This window comes from Babesia microti, chromosome IV (genome assembly GCF_000691945.2).
Source record: "Babesia microti strain RI chromosome IV, complete genome".
Lineage (NCBI taxonomy): Eukaryota > Apicomplexa > Aconoidasida > Piroplasmida > Babesiidae > Babesia > Babesia microti.
This window is the reverse complement of record NC_034969.1, coordinates 571976-586979: the sequence shown is the minus strand read 5'-3', so window position 1 is coordinate 586979 and position 15004 is coordinate 571976. Positions and strand designations below refer to the sequence as shown.

General features: G+C 36.6%; 7 protein-coding genes and 1 non-coding gene across 8 annotated transcripts; 5 read left to right on the top strand and 3 right to left on the bottom strand.

Moving 5' to 3' along the window:
• Window positions 1–3: 3 nt before the first annotated feature.
• On the top strand, window positions 4–2678 carry BmR1_04g06370 (hypothetical protein; the record flags this gene model as incomplete). The annotated part of the gene is made up of 3 exons (XM_021482504.1): window positions 4–2517; window positions 2539–2598; window positions 2619–2678. The coding sequence occupies 3 exons, from the start codon at window positions 4–6 to the stop codon at window positions 2676–2678; spliced, it is 2634 nt and encodes an 877-aa protein (XP_021337727.1).
• On the top strand, window positions 797–870 carry BmR1_04g06371. Its single transcript has one exon. It is a non-coding gene (tRNA).
• On the top strand, window positions 2811–8189 carry BmR1_04g06365 (SNF2 family N-terminal domain; the record flags this gene model as incomplete). The annotated part of the gene is made up of 12 exons (XM_021482503.1): window positions 2811–2880; window positions 2901–2995; window positions 3018–3152; window positions 3176–3332; window positions 3353–3744; window positions 3766–3949; window positions 3972–4169; window positions 4243–4529; window positions 4712–5985; window positions 6006–6228; window positions 6249–6934; window positions 6956–8189. The coding sequence occupies 12 exons, from the start codon at window positions 2811–2813 to the stop codon at window positions 8187–8189; spliced, it is 4935 nt and encodes a 1644-aa protein (XP_021337726.1).
• Window positions 8900–9899, bottom strand: BmR1_04g06360 (N-acetylglucosaminylphosphatidylinositol deacetylase; the record flags this gene model as incomplete). Its single annotated transcript, XM_021482502.1, has 4 exons — window positions 8900–9074; window positions 9095–9309; window positions 9334–9512; window positions 9536–9899. 4 exons carry the CDS (start codon window positions 9897–9899, stop codon window positions 8900–8902), a joined length of 933 nt encoding a protein of 310 aa, XP_021337725.1.
• Window positions 9900–9937: 38 nt separating this feature from the next.
• Window positions 9938–10334, bottom strand: BmR1_04g06355 (hypothetical protein; the record flags this gene model as incomplete). The annotated part of the gene is made up of 3 exons (XM_012794422.1): window positions 9938–10048; window positions 10069–10175; window positions 10196–10334. The coding sequence occupies 3 exons, from the start codon at window positions 10332–10334 to the stop codon at window positions 9938–9940; spliced, it is 357 nt and encodes a 118-aa protein (XP_012649876.1).
• A 103-nt stretch (window positions 10335–10437) lies between these two features.
• BmR1_04g06350 (hypothetical protein) lies at window positions 10438–11356 on the top strand (the record flags this gene model as incomplete). Its single annotated transcript, XM_012794421.1, has 2 exons — window positions 10438–10763; window positions 10852–11356. 2 exons carry the CDS (start codon window positions 10438–10440, stop codon window positions 11354–11356), a joined length of 831 nt encoding a protein of 276 aa, XP_012649875.1.
• A 332-nt stretch (window positions 11357–11688) lies between these two features.
• Window positions 11689–13962, bottom strand: BmR1_04g06345 (DNA polymerase family A; the record flags this gene model as incomplete). The annotated part of the gene is made up of 1 exon (XM_012794420.1): window positions 11689–13962. One exon carries the CDS (start codon window positions 13960–13962, stop codon window positions 11689–11691), a length of 2274 nt encoding a protein of 757 aa, XP_012649874.1.
• Window positions 14160–14998, top strand: BmR1_04g06340 (20S proteasome subunit beta 3; the record flags this gene model as incomplete). The annotated part of the gene is made up of 3 exons (XM_012794419.1): window positions 14160–14311; window positions 14333–14615; window positions 14855–14998. 3 exons carry the CDS (start codon window positions 14160–14162, stop codon window positions 14996–14998), a joined length of 579 nt encoding a protein of 192 aa, XP_012649873.1.
• Window positions 14999–15004: the final 6 nt, after the last annotated feature.

Below are 15004 nucleotides of genomic sequence, written 5' to 3'. Positions count from 1 at the left end.
AAAATGTATGAAGACGAAATTTATTGCCTGCTTTCTTGTGGTCAAAACAAACAGGCCCTAGATGTCATTAATAGGTGTTACGAATATTGCTATGTCACCTCATCCATCATGGCTCTTGAATCGGTTGCACTTGCCAGGCTAGGATTTACCGAACGTGCTCTGACCCTGTGCGATGAGCTGTTTGAAATAGCAGCTGCGGATTATAACATATTCCATCTATTGGTAGAAGCGCTGAAAACATTGGGTAAATATTCTACAATTGAAAAACTCTGTAAAATTGTGCTAAAATACAATAATAATCAGGAGGAATATCTCAAAATACTACTCAATACATATGTCAGAATGCTAAATTTTGATTTGGCGCAAAATATTGCCCTTAAAATTTTTGTCAAGACTAAGAATCAGTCCATGGGCATTTTGTATTGTCTATTTGCCATATTTAAAGAGAATCCTAAACCAGACTGCATAGTTTTGGCTCAAAAATTTATGAATAAACTAGATTTTTCGGAGTTTAAACCACAAATTCGCTTATATCTAGAAATCTCGCTCTTAATTGCTCTAGAAGATTATGATGAAATAATTCAGTATTTTCATAAACATAAACTACCCCTCTACGAAATTGATAACTTGGAATTGCTTATTTTTGCCTACGTTAAAAAGGGTGATTACGCATCGGCACTTAACTTGCTTGGCAAATGTTCTAATAAATCGCTAAATATGTCCATCTACGAAATGGATCTCTGTCTGATATCAAACGTGCAATATCAATGCGGTGATGATGCTTATTTGAAACTTGAATATATTAAAAGACGAACTTTGTATCAATATTTATGTGCTAATAACAAAATTCCAAATTCACCGGATGATCTATGGTCAAATCATTCCTCTGAGTTGAGTGAGTACCTAAAATTACTTGAATCAGAATTGATTAAAAATATCAAAAAGCCTCTCTTTTTCAAATATGCTTCCAATTTCCTACCTTTTGTCAATTTCATGCATCATTTGCTAGATAAAATTGATGATAACTGTTTGATGTCTATAATAAACTGCGAAAAAATCAAAATAGCAAGCAAATATTTTGACACCGCCCCCATTCATTTTATTGATGAACGTATTGATTTTTTTTCAAGCAAATCAAAAACTGATCCCACTCTTGAACTCGCATTACTACTAATCGAATTCCACCTAATCAAATATTACCGGTGTAATTTTGATGTAACTATCATTTGCCAATTGCTAAATACTGTTGAGTACATATCTAATCAAGTTAATTCTACAGTGCTTTACAATATTTTGATCGATTTATACGGAACACTTGGCTGTATTGATATCTCTAAGCGCTTTTTCATTAAAATGAACTATAAAGAATCTCTAATATCAACTCAAGCGTCACGATTCCTCCACTATTCATTAATATCACAACGCAATGATCTTGTAGAAAAAAACTCTGAAATATATTTGCAATGGCACAACACGACCAGATGTAACATATCAAATTCTCTAGTGACTGCCATTGAAAAGAGTCCTCACATGATTGCGCATTTGAGCAAGCTGGAGAGATTACACTCAACTTCTGCGCTTAAATGTTGTCATCTATCGGCTAAATTTATAAATTTAATTGATTTGGACATGGATAAGGTGATTAACGGGTGTAAACTGTACATTGATGAATTCAAATTGTTAGTAAATGGCGAAATGAACTGGTACTATAGGAACACTACTTCATGTTTCTCTAATTTAATAATGCCTACTTTCCAATTCTCCTGTTTTAACTCAATTCCTCTTATCACTCTCATGGATAAATCTGACCAAGATAAAGATAGTGTTAAAAGTGGATTTGTCTCCAATGATATGAAAGCACAAATATTACCAAAAAATACAACATATTTTGAAGAACCGCAGTTTCTATTCCCTCACAAATTTTATAGGAATTTCACAAACAGCGCTAGTCTTAATGATATTATAACTGGATGCAAATATTTTCCTAAACACGCCAGTATTTATCGCCATACCGAGTCTGCGCTTTACAAGTTTAATTTGGAGACGCACAAATTTATAGAGTTAGAGACTCAGATATTTGTCCATATTTTATTATTGATTTACACTGTATATGAAGGATCTAGTATATCGAATATTGCATTGTCGCTGAAGGATTATATCGCAACGTATTCATTACAATTCAACCACAAATATTTGACACTAATTTCACAGTTTTCAAATAGCGTATTGGATGCTATAAAAAAATTGGTCTCTGGTGGCCCCGAAGAGATGTCAAATGATATCTTACACAGCACGATCGCATGTATCGATGAATGCAGCAACATAATAGCTCTACCAATCAATAAGAATGACGGTAAAATAGATACAAATTTACTAGTAATCACTAGTAAATTTGTATCGCTAATATCCCTCATACCCAATAGGCTAGTGTCTGTTTTAAAGTGGATAGTACGCATACGTAAATTGAGAGTGGAGACGGTAGATATCAACAATTCACTAGATACTCTGGCAAATCAAGTAGAATACATAATAATTCAGGTTAATCTGCTTGTCTGCAATGTGGAAAATTGGATTGCTCTCTCCAGTGATATGGACGAGGTACGTGTAACATCATGCAGATGCAACTGCTGGTGTGTAAGAGTAACATAACCAATCTAAAGCGTTTCAACGTTATTTAATAGTATATCAGATTTTTTATATTAGTTTATAGTATTGAGACACGAATTGAATAGTGTGTTATGTGGTGCGAACGAATGAATTTGTTGTAGGGTGACCCACTAAATTATTAAATAGGACGGGATGATGGCGTAATGAGACCACGAAACCACTGGTGTAAATTGTGCCAGGACGACTTCGTCCCCTCCGACGACATAGTTAAATGTGTGCCAACCTTCATATAGGTGTGGAATGTCCAAAACGATTCCACAAGGAATGTCTCCAGTATGAAACCGCCGAATATGGCGATTTATCTTCTATTGACTTCAACAATTATCAGGTAACATTATGCATTCATTTAGTGTCCAGACTGCCAAAAGTATTGTGAGGAAATTGCCATAGAAAACGATGACCGGTGTAAAATATGTAAGGAAATCAATGAAGAAACGCTTCTTTTGTGTGATGGCTGCCCTAACTCATACCATTTGTCATGTCTTGTGAGTATTGTTCCCTGACTTAGGCTCTTGAAACTGAACCTGATGCCGATAACTGGTACTGTCCCATGTGCAAACCAGAAGATCACAAGGGACATGAAATTCGGCGTTTGAACAGAAGACCTCGCACGGAAAGTACTACAGATCATGTCAATTCTACAACTTGCTATGTCTGTCAGCGACGTAATCACTAATTTACACAGATGGGAAGTTATTAGGTTGTGATTTTTGCTCCAATTCCTTTCACCACTCTTGTTTGTTGGACTTTGAGTTCGATTTTTCCGGTGACGTATGGGAATGTCCTTGTTGTAAGGGGGAGGATCCACTGCTTAACCAGGCCCACAAGCGTTGGACAAGGCAGCAGATGGAGGAGGTTATAGCGCAGCGCAAGAAGCTGATTATGCTTTGGCGCCCTAAGATAAATAGGTACAGAACTAGGTTCCTATTGGCGCATAAGAACTACCTAGTACCTTTTGTCACTAGTAAAGTGTTGAATAACTTGTCTAGAAATCTTGTAGTAGAGTCTGGACACTCTAGAAAAAAGTTAAAGCTAACTAGGGATATTAGGAATGTATTGGAGCAATTGGAGGAGGAGGTGTGTTAAATAGTAATTAAGGGTAAATATGAAGCTAGAAAATTTGTCCAAAAAACACTTAAATCAGTTTACTACCCTAGCGGTAGGAAGATGGAGGGAAGGCCGTTAAGAGAGGGTGTAGTGTTGAAGCCCCACCAAAAAGATGGTGTAAAATGGTTGTTAAAGTCATTTTTGAACGGAGGTGCTATTTTAGCAGATGAAATGGGTAAGATTTTTATTTTATTTAGGGTTAGGGAAGACAATACAAACACTCTGTTTCTTGTCATACCTTAATTCAATCAAAATTGGGGGGCCGCACCTGATTGTCGTGCCCCTGAGCACCGTGGGTAACTGGCTGAGGGAGGCGCATAGATTTACTCCCCATTTATCTTGTATTAAAATTTGCGGATCGAGAACTGAGAGGTTGCATGCGATGGAAGATAGACGTATGTTTATGCTATTCTGTTTGCACAAATTACAACGATTGTTTAATATATTTATAATCTCTGTCTAATATAGTTTCATGTCGGGGGCTCTACGATCTGTACATAACGACGTACGAGACGATTAAGAACGAGGAGAGTTTCTTTGTAGAGACAATTCCGCACTGGCAATGTCTGGTGCTTGACGAGGCCCATAGGATTAAGAACCATTCTAACGCCTCTCGGCACTCTATGGACAGGATAGCAAGTAACATGAGACTGCTATTAACGGGTACGCCATTGCAGAACAATGCATTGGAGCTATTCACGCTGATAAATTTTATGTTTCCGGATATTTTCAAGGATTCCGAGATCATGGAGCAGGTAAGTCCTCTATTGCGTGTTTTAAAATATATATACTCATGTTGTTATTGATTCATTCATTGAAAAATACATGTTTTTTAACTTAAACGTCATCGAATTTGCCTTGCCAGGCATACCAGTATATATAGCATCTTTCATAGGGTTAAATATTTTTGATATAATTTTAGACCCCCTTCATATAGGCCTTCAAGCCCTATTCCAAAGGCAAAGACTTGGGCATTGACTCTTTTTTTGGGACAGAAGAACTTGATTCCATACGTTTACTCCTAAGCAAAATCATGCTCAGGAGACTCAAAGAACATGCAATATCGCTGCCAAAGAAAATATTCAACGATGTTTGGCTTCCACTAAGCGGCACCGCCGCCTTTTGGTACAAGTCGCTTATTGAGGCCCGCGAGTCCTCCCAAGACAATATGTCAGTACGCAAACTTCTAGGCCTGGTTATCAAGATGAGAATCATCTGCGGCCACCCAAGGGGCATTGTGAGTCGCAGTAGCCAATTTGACAAGCTCTGTTCATATTTTGCGGTGGATGCTGAAAATCCAGACCCAAATCACATCGACGATAAGTTTTTAGGGCATGCCAAATCGCTCCAAGATATTTCAGGAGAGGCTCACATTGCGGCCTCATCTAAGTTGATATTTCTGGATAAATTACTGCTACAGCTTCATTACGAAAACTGCGCCTTTGCCCCTGGGTACAAGGCAATGGTCACAAATCATCTGAGGGAAACACTCAAACATAAGTCTAAAAGTCCAAGCAAAATGACTTTGCAGCAGATAAAATCTGTGCAGCCTGGATATATTGTGGAACCCAGACCAACAAGTGACAAGAAGAGCATGTTTGTCGAGAGCATGCGTCCATCGGAATATACGGTACAGTGTCCATACACGGGTATTAACAATGAACTAAACGACATAAATATGGATTTTGAGTTGGAAAGGCAATTTTCAGACTCAGACGAACATACGGATGATGAGGCAGAATCGTACGTCGAGGAATCTCCGAACAAGAAAAATGTAAACGCAGAAAATAGTAGTGACAATAAATTAGGCACGATTGGTATAACTAATAATACAAGCAGTGATGTTGACAACGCTGCAAAGGAAGTAAGGGAGGATCCGATGAATTTTGAGGGTGAGAGTCCAAAGAAGAGGCTTGACAAAAAGCCCTCCATGCACAAAATGCTCATTTTTACTCAGTTCCAACTGGTACTGGATGAGCTAGAACGGTATTGTAAGTACCGCGGCTGGAAATATATGCGCCTCGATGGCTCTACCAACAAGCTTATCCGGGAGCTGGATATTAGGGAATTTAACTCCAATGATAGCCCCTATTTTATTTACCTGATAAGCACTAGGGCCGGTGGCCTGGGCATAAATTTGACCTCGGCAAACCACGTGGTGCTGTATGACGAGGATTGGAATCCATTTGTTGACCTCCAAGCCATTGATCGGTACGACCCAATTTACACAGTGCCCATAGGATTGGACAGAAACGGAATGTCCACATTTGGAAGCTCATAACAGAATGGACTGTTGAAGAGCGAATGGCCATTAGGAGGGACCAGAAGCTCAAGCTAGACAAGCTAATAATGCGTTCTGAGGGCGATTTGGTGGATTCTAATGACGCGCCTCAGGATTCATTGTCCCCAGCGGAAATCATTAAAATGCTGATGCATGGCAGGATGGCTATTATGGTAACATTTTACTGATTTAGAATATGGAGCCTGAAGACATTTCCAATCTCAGCTTAGATAAATGTATGAGTAGGGAGCGCCGCAAGCCAAATATACTCGAAGAGACCTTGAATGATGAGACAATTGAAACTACAATTGAGAGTGGAATGCTGGTTGACAAGGAAATAATTGTAACTAGCGCCATACAGGAGGAGGAGGGGATTGTGTCCGACCCATTGTCACTGGAGGAAAAGCCGGAAGAACAGATTGCAGGACCTCCTGAAGGATTTACAGAGTCTAACAGAGATGAATTTATTACGCAACTAAAGGACGCAGGGTTTTTGTGGAGGAGTGAAAGAGACCGTAAAAAGCCTGCACTAATGTACGTTCCGGAGAGTTGGAACAAAAAAAGCGAGGCTAAGACACTAAAACACGAGCCCAGATGTTTTACTTGCGGGCAGCCTAAGAACTATAAATGTAAATACACTGACAAGAATGGTGAGTCTATTGAAATTGACTACGGCGAGTTGTTCCACTGTTACCGTTGCCCAAGATCTTACCACAAAATTTGTGAGAATTTGCCAGAACTGAACCGTAAAACTTGGTCTTGTCGTTGGCACGAGTGCTGCCTGTGCTTCCGAAAGTCTTCACAATGCGGAAATCTACTAATTCACTGCTCATCATGCCCTACTAGTTTCTGTTATGATTGTTTTCCCCCAGACTACAAGTATTTAAAACTGTTATGCAGGCGCCATTATGTGGATGATGCCTATTATAGGCAGCTAAACCACAGGGGCTTGGCGGCGAATCAACAAAATTGGATCTTCTTCTTTTGCTCTAAATGCAAGGCATTCCAGGAGCAGAGGAAGAAGAGGCGCATCAGCAAGGTTGAGAAGGAGAAGAGATCCAATCAGCAGAAAGAGCTGAGGTTGAAGCTAAAGAGCAGCAAGATTTCAGATAAAGATATGATTTTGCATAAGAAGACCATCGATGACATGGATGCGAAACTTGAGGATGAACTAAGGAATGGATACCAGGCGCTTTTTCCAAAGGATTTTGTTGACGAGCTTCAGAGGAGGATAGATAGGGACCGCCAGCTACTTCGAACAAATGAAGCTGATTTGTCGTATAAAAACACTAAAGTGGATGGTCAAGAGTCTAAGGCAGGGGTAGAGCTTGATAATAATTCTTTATCGCCAAGCACAGTCCCTACAGATACATCTAGTTCAGTAAATGATGCCGGTGCTACAGAGGTAAATAAGAAGAAGGTTAGAAAAGCAACAACCTTCTCCAATTCTAGATTGCCCGGTAAAATGCTTTCACTCTGCGATAATTGCAGGATGTTTGGGCATAATGTACCAAAGTATCCATCAGAGTGTATGTTTCCCCAAGAGTTTGGCAAATCGCCGGTGGAGGTCACCAAAAATGGCAAAATTCCTGGTAAAAAATTGGTTCGAGCTACTTGTTCAAAGTGCAACAGTATTCATCTGGGTAAGGCAGCCCACAGTAGGAAGCACTGCAAATTATTGTCAAATGATGAGATCAAGGAGTATGATAAGAGGCGGGAGGGACAACGAAAGATTATTTTGGAACTTGGTAAGCAGGAACCATTAAAGTGCCCTAGCTCCCTTGAAACGCTTTCTCTGGGATCTTTTAAGTCACTCTACACAAATTTGCTTAACAAAGCGGATAATGTTATGGAGGTTTGTATTGTTAACGCTGGTATGGGGAAGACTTTGGGGGAGAGGAAGGCCAAGAAAAAACCCGAATCTGTAAAAGCTGAGGGGGAGAGTGACAGCATCGTCAAACGTGAAATAGGAGATTATTCGGGGACTGAAACCAGTGTAATTAGTTCATTTGCCAATGCGATGTTGAACAATGACATGAGTGGTAAATTCACCAATTTAAACTCAAGCCTGAGGCCCATGCACCCTAAGCTTCTCACATCATTTTCTACTATCAGTTCTCTGCAAAATCACTAAAGATGTACTTAACCACGCTTGTAATTTAACGACTTTATGCACGTACCTACACTGGCATTGTGTGTATGCAAATTCCGTTCGCCCACTAGTATAACTCTATGCGCTAATCGTATAATTTTATTCAATCGCCCCTTTAGGCTACTCAGTCAATGTCCAATCGCGTGCGTGGTACGTATTTTAAACTATTATGATTCTGCAATGCTTGGTGAATATTTAACTGGCTACAGAATAAAATAGTCATTAATATTGGTTTAAGTTTAAAGGTTAATATAATATCAGTCATAAATTATATTTTTGTTCCAATTATATATGTAATGAATTTGGATATGTCATTGATGAGCAGATTGTAGTCATAATTCACAAGCTTAATAAATAAGACAGTCAGTTATTTAGTTTGACAATTAAATTAGTACAAATTCTTCAATATAATATTGAACATCATTTTAATTGAACTGGTAAAATATGTTAGACGTTGTACTGGTATTGATTTTATGGCAATATGGTGGTAATATACTTGCATAAATTGAGAATTTGAATCAAATTGTTATAGATTAATGGGGCTGAATTCAACAATCAGAAAAAATTCAGAAATTTTAGTCATACTGATAGATGCATTAGTTATACATCAACAACTCTGTATTATTATACATATAATGCGATCACATGTACCAAACAAGTGAAATGACATGTTTAGGTACTAGTTGGTTCAATCACAGATCATTGGTCTCAATATTAACATCTGCGTCACTTTTCTTCCAGAAGCTATTCTGAACTTTATCGTCAGGAGTCAGGTAAACATCATAGCTATTAGAATAAGAATAACTTGAAAATAAGCACCAAAAGGGAATATGTATGCGAAATTCACTCCAATATATTATCATAAGCCTAAATTATGGTGTGATAACTCAAATATTTTCAATGGGCTAGTGTAGAGGGCAGCAGTGCGATCCATGAAAATTGGTAAATATAACGAAAAAATTGAAAGATATTTGCGAAATAATGATACAGTCTTGAGGTTAAAAGTCCAAAATTTTGGTAAATCATTAACAGCAATTTCCACGCCCCTGTAGACGCTCGAGTGATTTGGGTGGTATGACACGCCATGTCTGTCAAATGTAAATATCAAAAATCAATAAAATCTTACTGTCTTAATGTTATTCTCCCGCACAAAAATTTTGATAATATTTGCAACTCTATTTATGGGCCATTCATCTATTCCGTCGTAAATTTCTGGATCATGTATAACGTGTTCAGTTATGCCAAGTGAGTAGCAAATTTTTGCCAAGCAATACTCTCTTTGTTCTCCCTTCCCATAGTAATTACCTAATTAAGTTAGTTTTGTGTACCATTAGTAAATACTAGGAGGTAAATTTTGATAGGTGGCTCCAATTTGTCATATCCATGAATGTATTCCCTTAGTACCCGAATGGTTGGCATAAAAAACATTGTTTCATCATCAGGATGTGCTGTTACAAAGAGGATTCCATATGGTTTTTGGCCATATTGAGCCATTTTTTTAAAGCTATCTCGCGTCTCATCATTTATATTTAATGCTGATTCTAGATCGGCAATAAAAAGGTTGTTTTTGACATTCATCACATTTCTTAGGAAAATAAGCAAGGTAATCATAATACCTAATCTCTTATAAGAAAAATTCGTTCTGAAATATTTAGATATAACCCTAACATCTACATTTAAATACCCGGCCATTAATCAAAAAATTATACTATGTGGTTATTAATCGAAAGCTAGAATTTACAATTATAGTGGTAGTACAAAGATTGTAATAAACCGCCATAATAAGCAAAGTTGATCCACCCAACTGATAAAACAATGACTGGAACATTAATTTGTGGACGCTAAATGAATTGTTTAATACCTTTAACATACGAAAGTAACCAAATATTACACAAATTAGGCCTGTTGCAATTCCAATAATGTAAGCAAAGTACTCATTGTAATAAAATGCTATGACAATTGTATGTGCTAGATCAGGTATAAATTACCTCCATAAAGAGTTGCAAGTGCCAACGAGCTAATCAACGATTTTAATGACTTACTTCTTACAAAAGCTGTAACTCCAAGCCCAACAAGAATGATCGATGAGACGAGAGAAACAGCGAAGTAAGCAACTACAGTTTCCATAGTTCTATTTGTCGCATTAACGTATATTAAGTTATCTAGTTTTGATCGAGTTTAACTGATCGATGCGGTGGGGCTACACCCAACATCAGCATTAGATTTTACCATGTTGAACGACAGTAGTACTGCTTCTCTATATAAGTGTCTAAATGTTAGTAACTACGCCAAAGTAGCTGTGCCTGTCGCACGAAATGTTACTATAAGTCCCAGCACATCATTAGTTAGCTCAACAGGCGATAGCTCGACATGCCAAGATGACTCTGTAACAATTGACGGCAACGATTCCACCTACTATGAATCAATTAATGATGTAACTTACGAATCATATTTTAAACATCGTAAAAATGTAATAAATAAACTCGGGAGTGAGACATGCAGAGGTAAAATATGCAAAAACTGCGACAAGCTCATGCGTCAAGTTACCAACCTTAAGTAAGTAACCTGGTTTATAAATGATGTTCAACTATTTGCATGTGGTAATACGCTATATATAAATCTTAATGTACTCAAACTTATGTAGGGAACAACTATACTGTGATTGGAACAATCGAATAAAACCTCTACATGACTCTATTGCAGTAAAACAGGATATAATAGATTGTTACAAGAAACAAATAGAATGCTACAAATTAGAGCTTGACAAGTCTAGAGAGGAGATTTCAGAATTGAAAGACAGGTTGAAATTTTCACAGCAATTGATTGAGCAAAATATCAACGCAGTGAAACTTAAACAACAGGAATGTGACAACACTAAAATTCTACTGGAAAGTGCTTTAAATTCTCTCAATATTGAGAGGTATAATGTGAATAATCACAGTTGTCACAATAAGCACATAAAATCTCATAAAATTGAACCCAAAAACATGTCCAATATCGCAAATAATACACATGATCAGTACGGTAATGTGTGTGGTGAATTGGTTAGTAAATCATCCACTAGATATGCAACAAGGAGAAATATTGGTGATAAGAAGAACTCACATTGCAAGTACTCTGAATCTGTGGATTTAGAAATATTTAATTAGTTATGTATTTTTAATTTTTTATTACCCATTCAGTTTTAATTATCCATTCTAATCTATCTACTTGTGTATTAGTTATATTTAATAATGTCGTCTACTGGTGTTATAGAAATAACAACATTAATAATTGTTGTCGGATAAGGTTATTGATAGCGTATTGCTATTAATTTAAATATATTCGTTATGTCGCTTTTACAATGCTAGTACTTAAAATATTTGCAATTTAGATGTTATCAATTATTTTCATATAACTAATAATTTTATTGGACAAATTATTGTACAATAAAATTTTTGCGATATTTAGATTATGTATACATGTCATTAAATGGATATGCTCACAAATAATCCATACCCGCTTTGTGGGAGACAGGGATTCGAAAGTTGTTAACCATCTTTGCAATCTCATCAAAAGTCAGCTCGCACTCCACAAATTGTCGTAAAGTATGCATGTATCTCTCTTCCAGTTGTAACCCCTTTATTAGGTGGTAAAAACTGGTTTCCATTGTAGGCTTCACAATTGAAACCAATCTGGGTATATCATGCACATTACACTCATACACGAGCTCATCGTGCACTTGTAGTACCAATGATGCATCAATTGGTACATTTTGCGTTACAAGTGATTGTTCGACAAGTTGAATTGCAAACTTCATTACATCAGCTGCACAACCTTGAATAGGAGTGTTCATTGCGACACTATTCTTATTAACAGTGCTTGTTGGCACTATTCGTAACCTTCCAGCCAAAGTTTGCGATTCCCCATAACGCCGTACTAATGTTTTTTGTAAAGTCATAAAATCCAGAACTCGTGGGTAGGTACTGAAGAATTTGTTAATTAAATCACCGGCATATGCAACATCCACTTGCAATGTTCTACTCAATCCCAGTTTGGATTGACCATAGATTATACCATACGTAATTGTCTTGGCTATCTGTCTTTGGTGTGGCGTAACTTCATTCTCGTTGATCTCAAAAATAAGCGCCGCAGTTGCAATAAATACATCATGCGATTGCACAGAACTTAGCAATATTGAATCAAGGGACAAATATGCCAGAATGAATAACTCCATTTTGTTGTAATCAAAGGTGACAATTTGATATGTATCATTTGATGGAATATGTTTTGCGTTTATTATTTTCTTGAAATTTTTGTGTATATTCTGCAAATTTGGATTGCTGCAAGAAATTCTTCCTGTGACAGTGCCTGTTTGATTAAAGGTACAATGAACACGATCAGTTTCATTGGATTTATATGAAGGAAGAGATTCAGCATAAACCCTGTGTGCTTTAACCGCTTTCCTATATTCTATCAGTTTCTTAAGAACTTCTATATTTCCCAGTCTATCAATTACATTTCGGTCGGTAATGTCTTTAATTATCATATTTAAAGTTGTATTGCTAGTTGACCTAAATTTGGATTCGTTCATTTCCAATTCATGGGTTTTATATGGACATGGAAACATTAAAATGTCATAAATCATATTAGCAACTTGTTTCGATGACTTTAGATTTAGTTTATAACCAGTGATATTAAATATTTCGTTTGCAATATCATCTGGATTCGGCAATCCATCTTGCAAAATTTTAACTTTTTCAGAGTCAATAAAGACGCCACGGCGTTCCATCTGGGAGAATATTTTTAGTAAAGGTCTTTCTAATTTTTCCCAAATGTTTTTACTATTGGGTAGCAGCTCCAATTTTTTATGTAACAGCTTATACAAAAAGTAAGTTGCATTGGTGCGTTTTTCTGTAAACAATCTTATATCTGCATAGGTTAGCATGTTAAATTTGCGTTTTTTGGAAACATTTGGCAGCTTATCTTCTTGTTGCAATTGCTGTCGCTTTAATTCATTGAGTGGCTCATATGTAACTCCCTCCTTTTTGGTATAATGGTAATGGCCCCATCCATAACGACCGAATCGACCCAAAAATAAATCATCAATTTCAGGAGGTAACTCATAATCTAGAAAAAGTTTATCATCTGCAGATATATGCATGGAATTATCTGTCGATATTAATCTCCTGAGGTTTCTGCGCGCTTCAATGAATGTTTTTTGAAGACAAGTTTCTCTTTGCACAAGCTGTACTAGATTTGAAATTGTTAGTGTATCAAACAGTTGCGATATTTTGGGTCTATTCAAACCCAAATTGTATAAAGAATTTAACAAACCCTTACACCCATGAGAAACCCAAAGTACATTATCTAGTCTCAGTATATCATTAAATTTATTGTCTAGATATTTTGAATATATAAAATGGAAGTTATCTTCATTATTTCTATTCTCTAAATCATTAATTAAACCATTAGATGAATGATAGGTGACATTGAGGCCATATGCAGCAGGTTTCATGAAACAAGTCGCTCTTCTATCCGCTTTTGAATCATATAAAGGGGATATTGCAATTGTAATCCTATTTGACGGGTTAAATGAAGAAAAAGAATCAAAAAACCTGTTTGAATCATCTGAAATTTGAGATTCTGAATCATATTGATCAGTCTGTGTTTCATTAATGGAATAATGACGTTTATTAAAATAAAACGTATGAATTCGTGTGATTTTGTGCTGATAAATACATCTACAGGAGTATCTATGGTACAAGAAGCCCATAGTACAAATACACGAATAAATGCGATGATTTCTATGGGGGTGGTAGTATACTTCTGTATTGTGACATGGTAGGTTAACTAACTTTTAAAATGATACAAATAACATAGACACTGGTATATGTTATTTTTAGTAGAATAATTGTATACACTATGATCTAGGGTGGAATTGAGGAGTATAATGGCGGTGCCGTTATCGCCATGTGTGGACATGAATGTGTTTCAATTGGATCAGATTTAAGGCTAGGAGTCAATAGATTTACCACAATTGGCAATGATTTCCCCAAGGTATTCAAAATCAATAACAAATGCTTTTTTGGTTCATCCGGTCTGGCAACAGATATACAATCAATGTAAGTTTATGAGTGAAATAGATTAAAAGAGTTAAAGTTTAAGATCAAGATTTTTGAACTGGAACAGGAAAGGGATATTGGAATACAATCATTAGGGCATGTAGTTGCTAATATGCTTTACAGTAGAAGATTTGGGCCATGGTTTATAAGTCCAATAGTAGCAGGGTTGGATGATAAAAATAGACCATTTATTAGTTCATACGACCTCATAGGTGCTCCATCAGATTCAGATGATTTTGTGGTCTCGGGTAGTTGTTCAGATCAATTGTTCGGTATATGTGAATCACTTCATCACTCCGGGATGGTAATTAGACATTGTTTTTCTTACTTTTACACAATTCTCATAATGTTTAGAAACCATATTTTAATAAATGATTTATAGAAATATGTGTTAACATATCTAACGTTCCTATAACTATCAATGTAATGTTAATTTGTTTATCTACTGAACACTCGATTACTATTAATTATCTACAATTATATTTCAGATATATATGAAATATTTGCATCATTTCACAAATTTATCACTACTAAATTATTTAGAACGAAGATGAGCTATTTGAAACAACATCCCAATGCTTACTTGCGGGATTAGACAGGGATTGCCTATCTGGTTGGGGCGCTGTTGTACATGTGATCACGCCCAAGAAGATCATCACTAAGACCATCCAAACTAGGATGGACTGACACTAC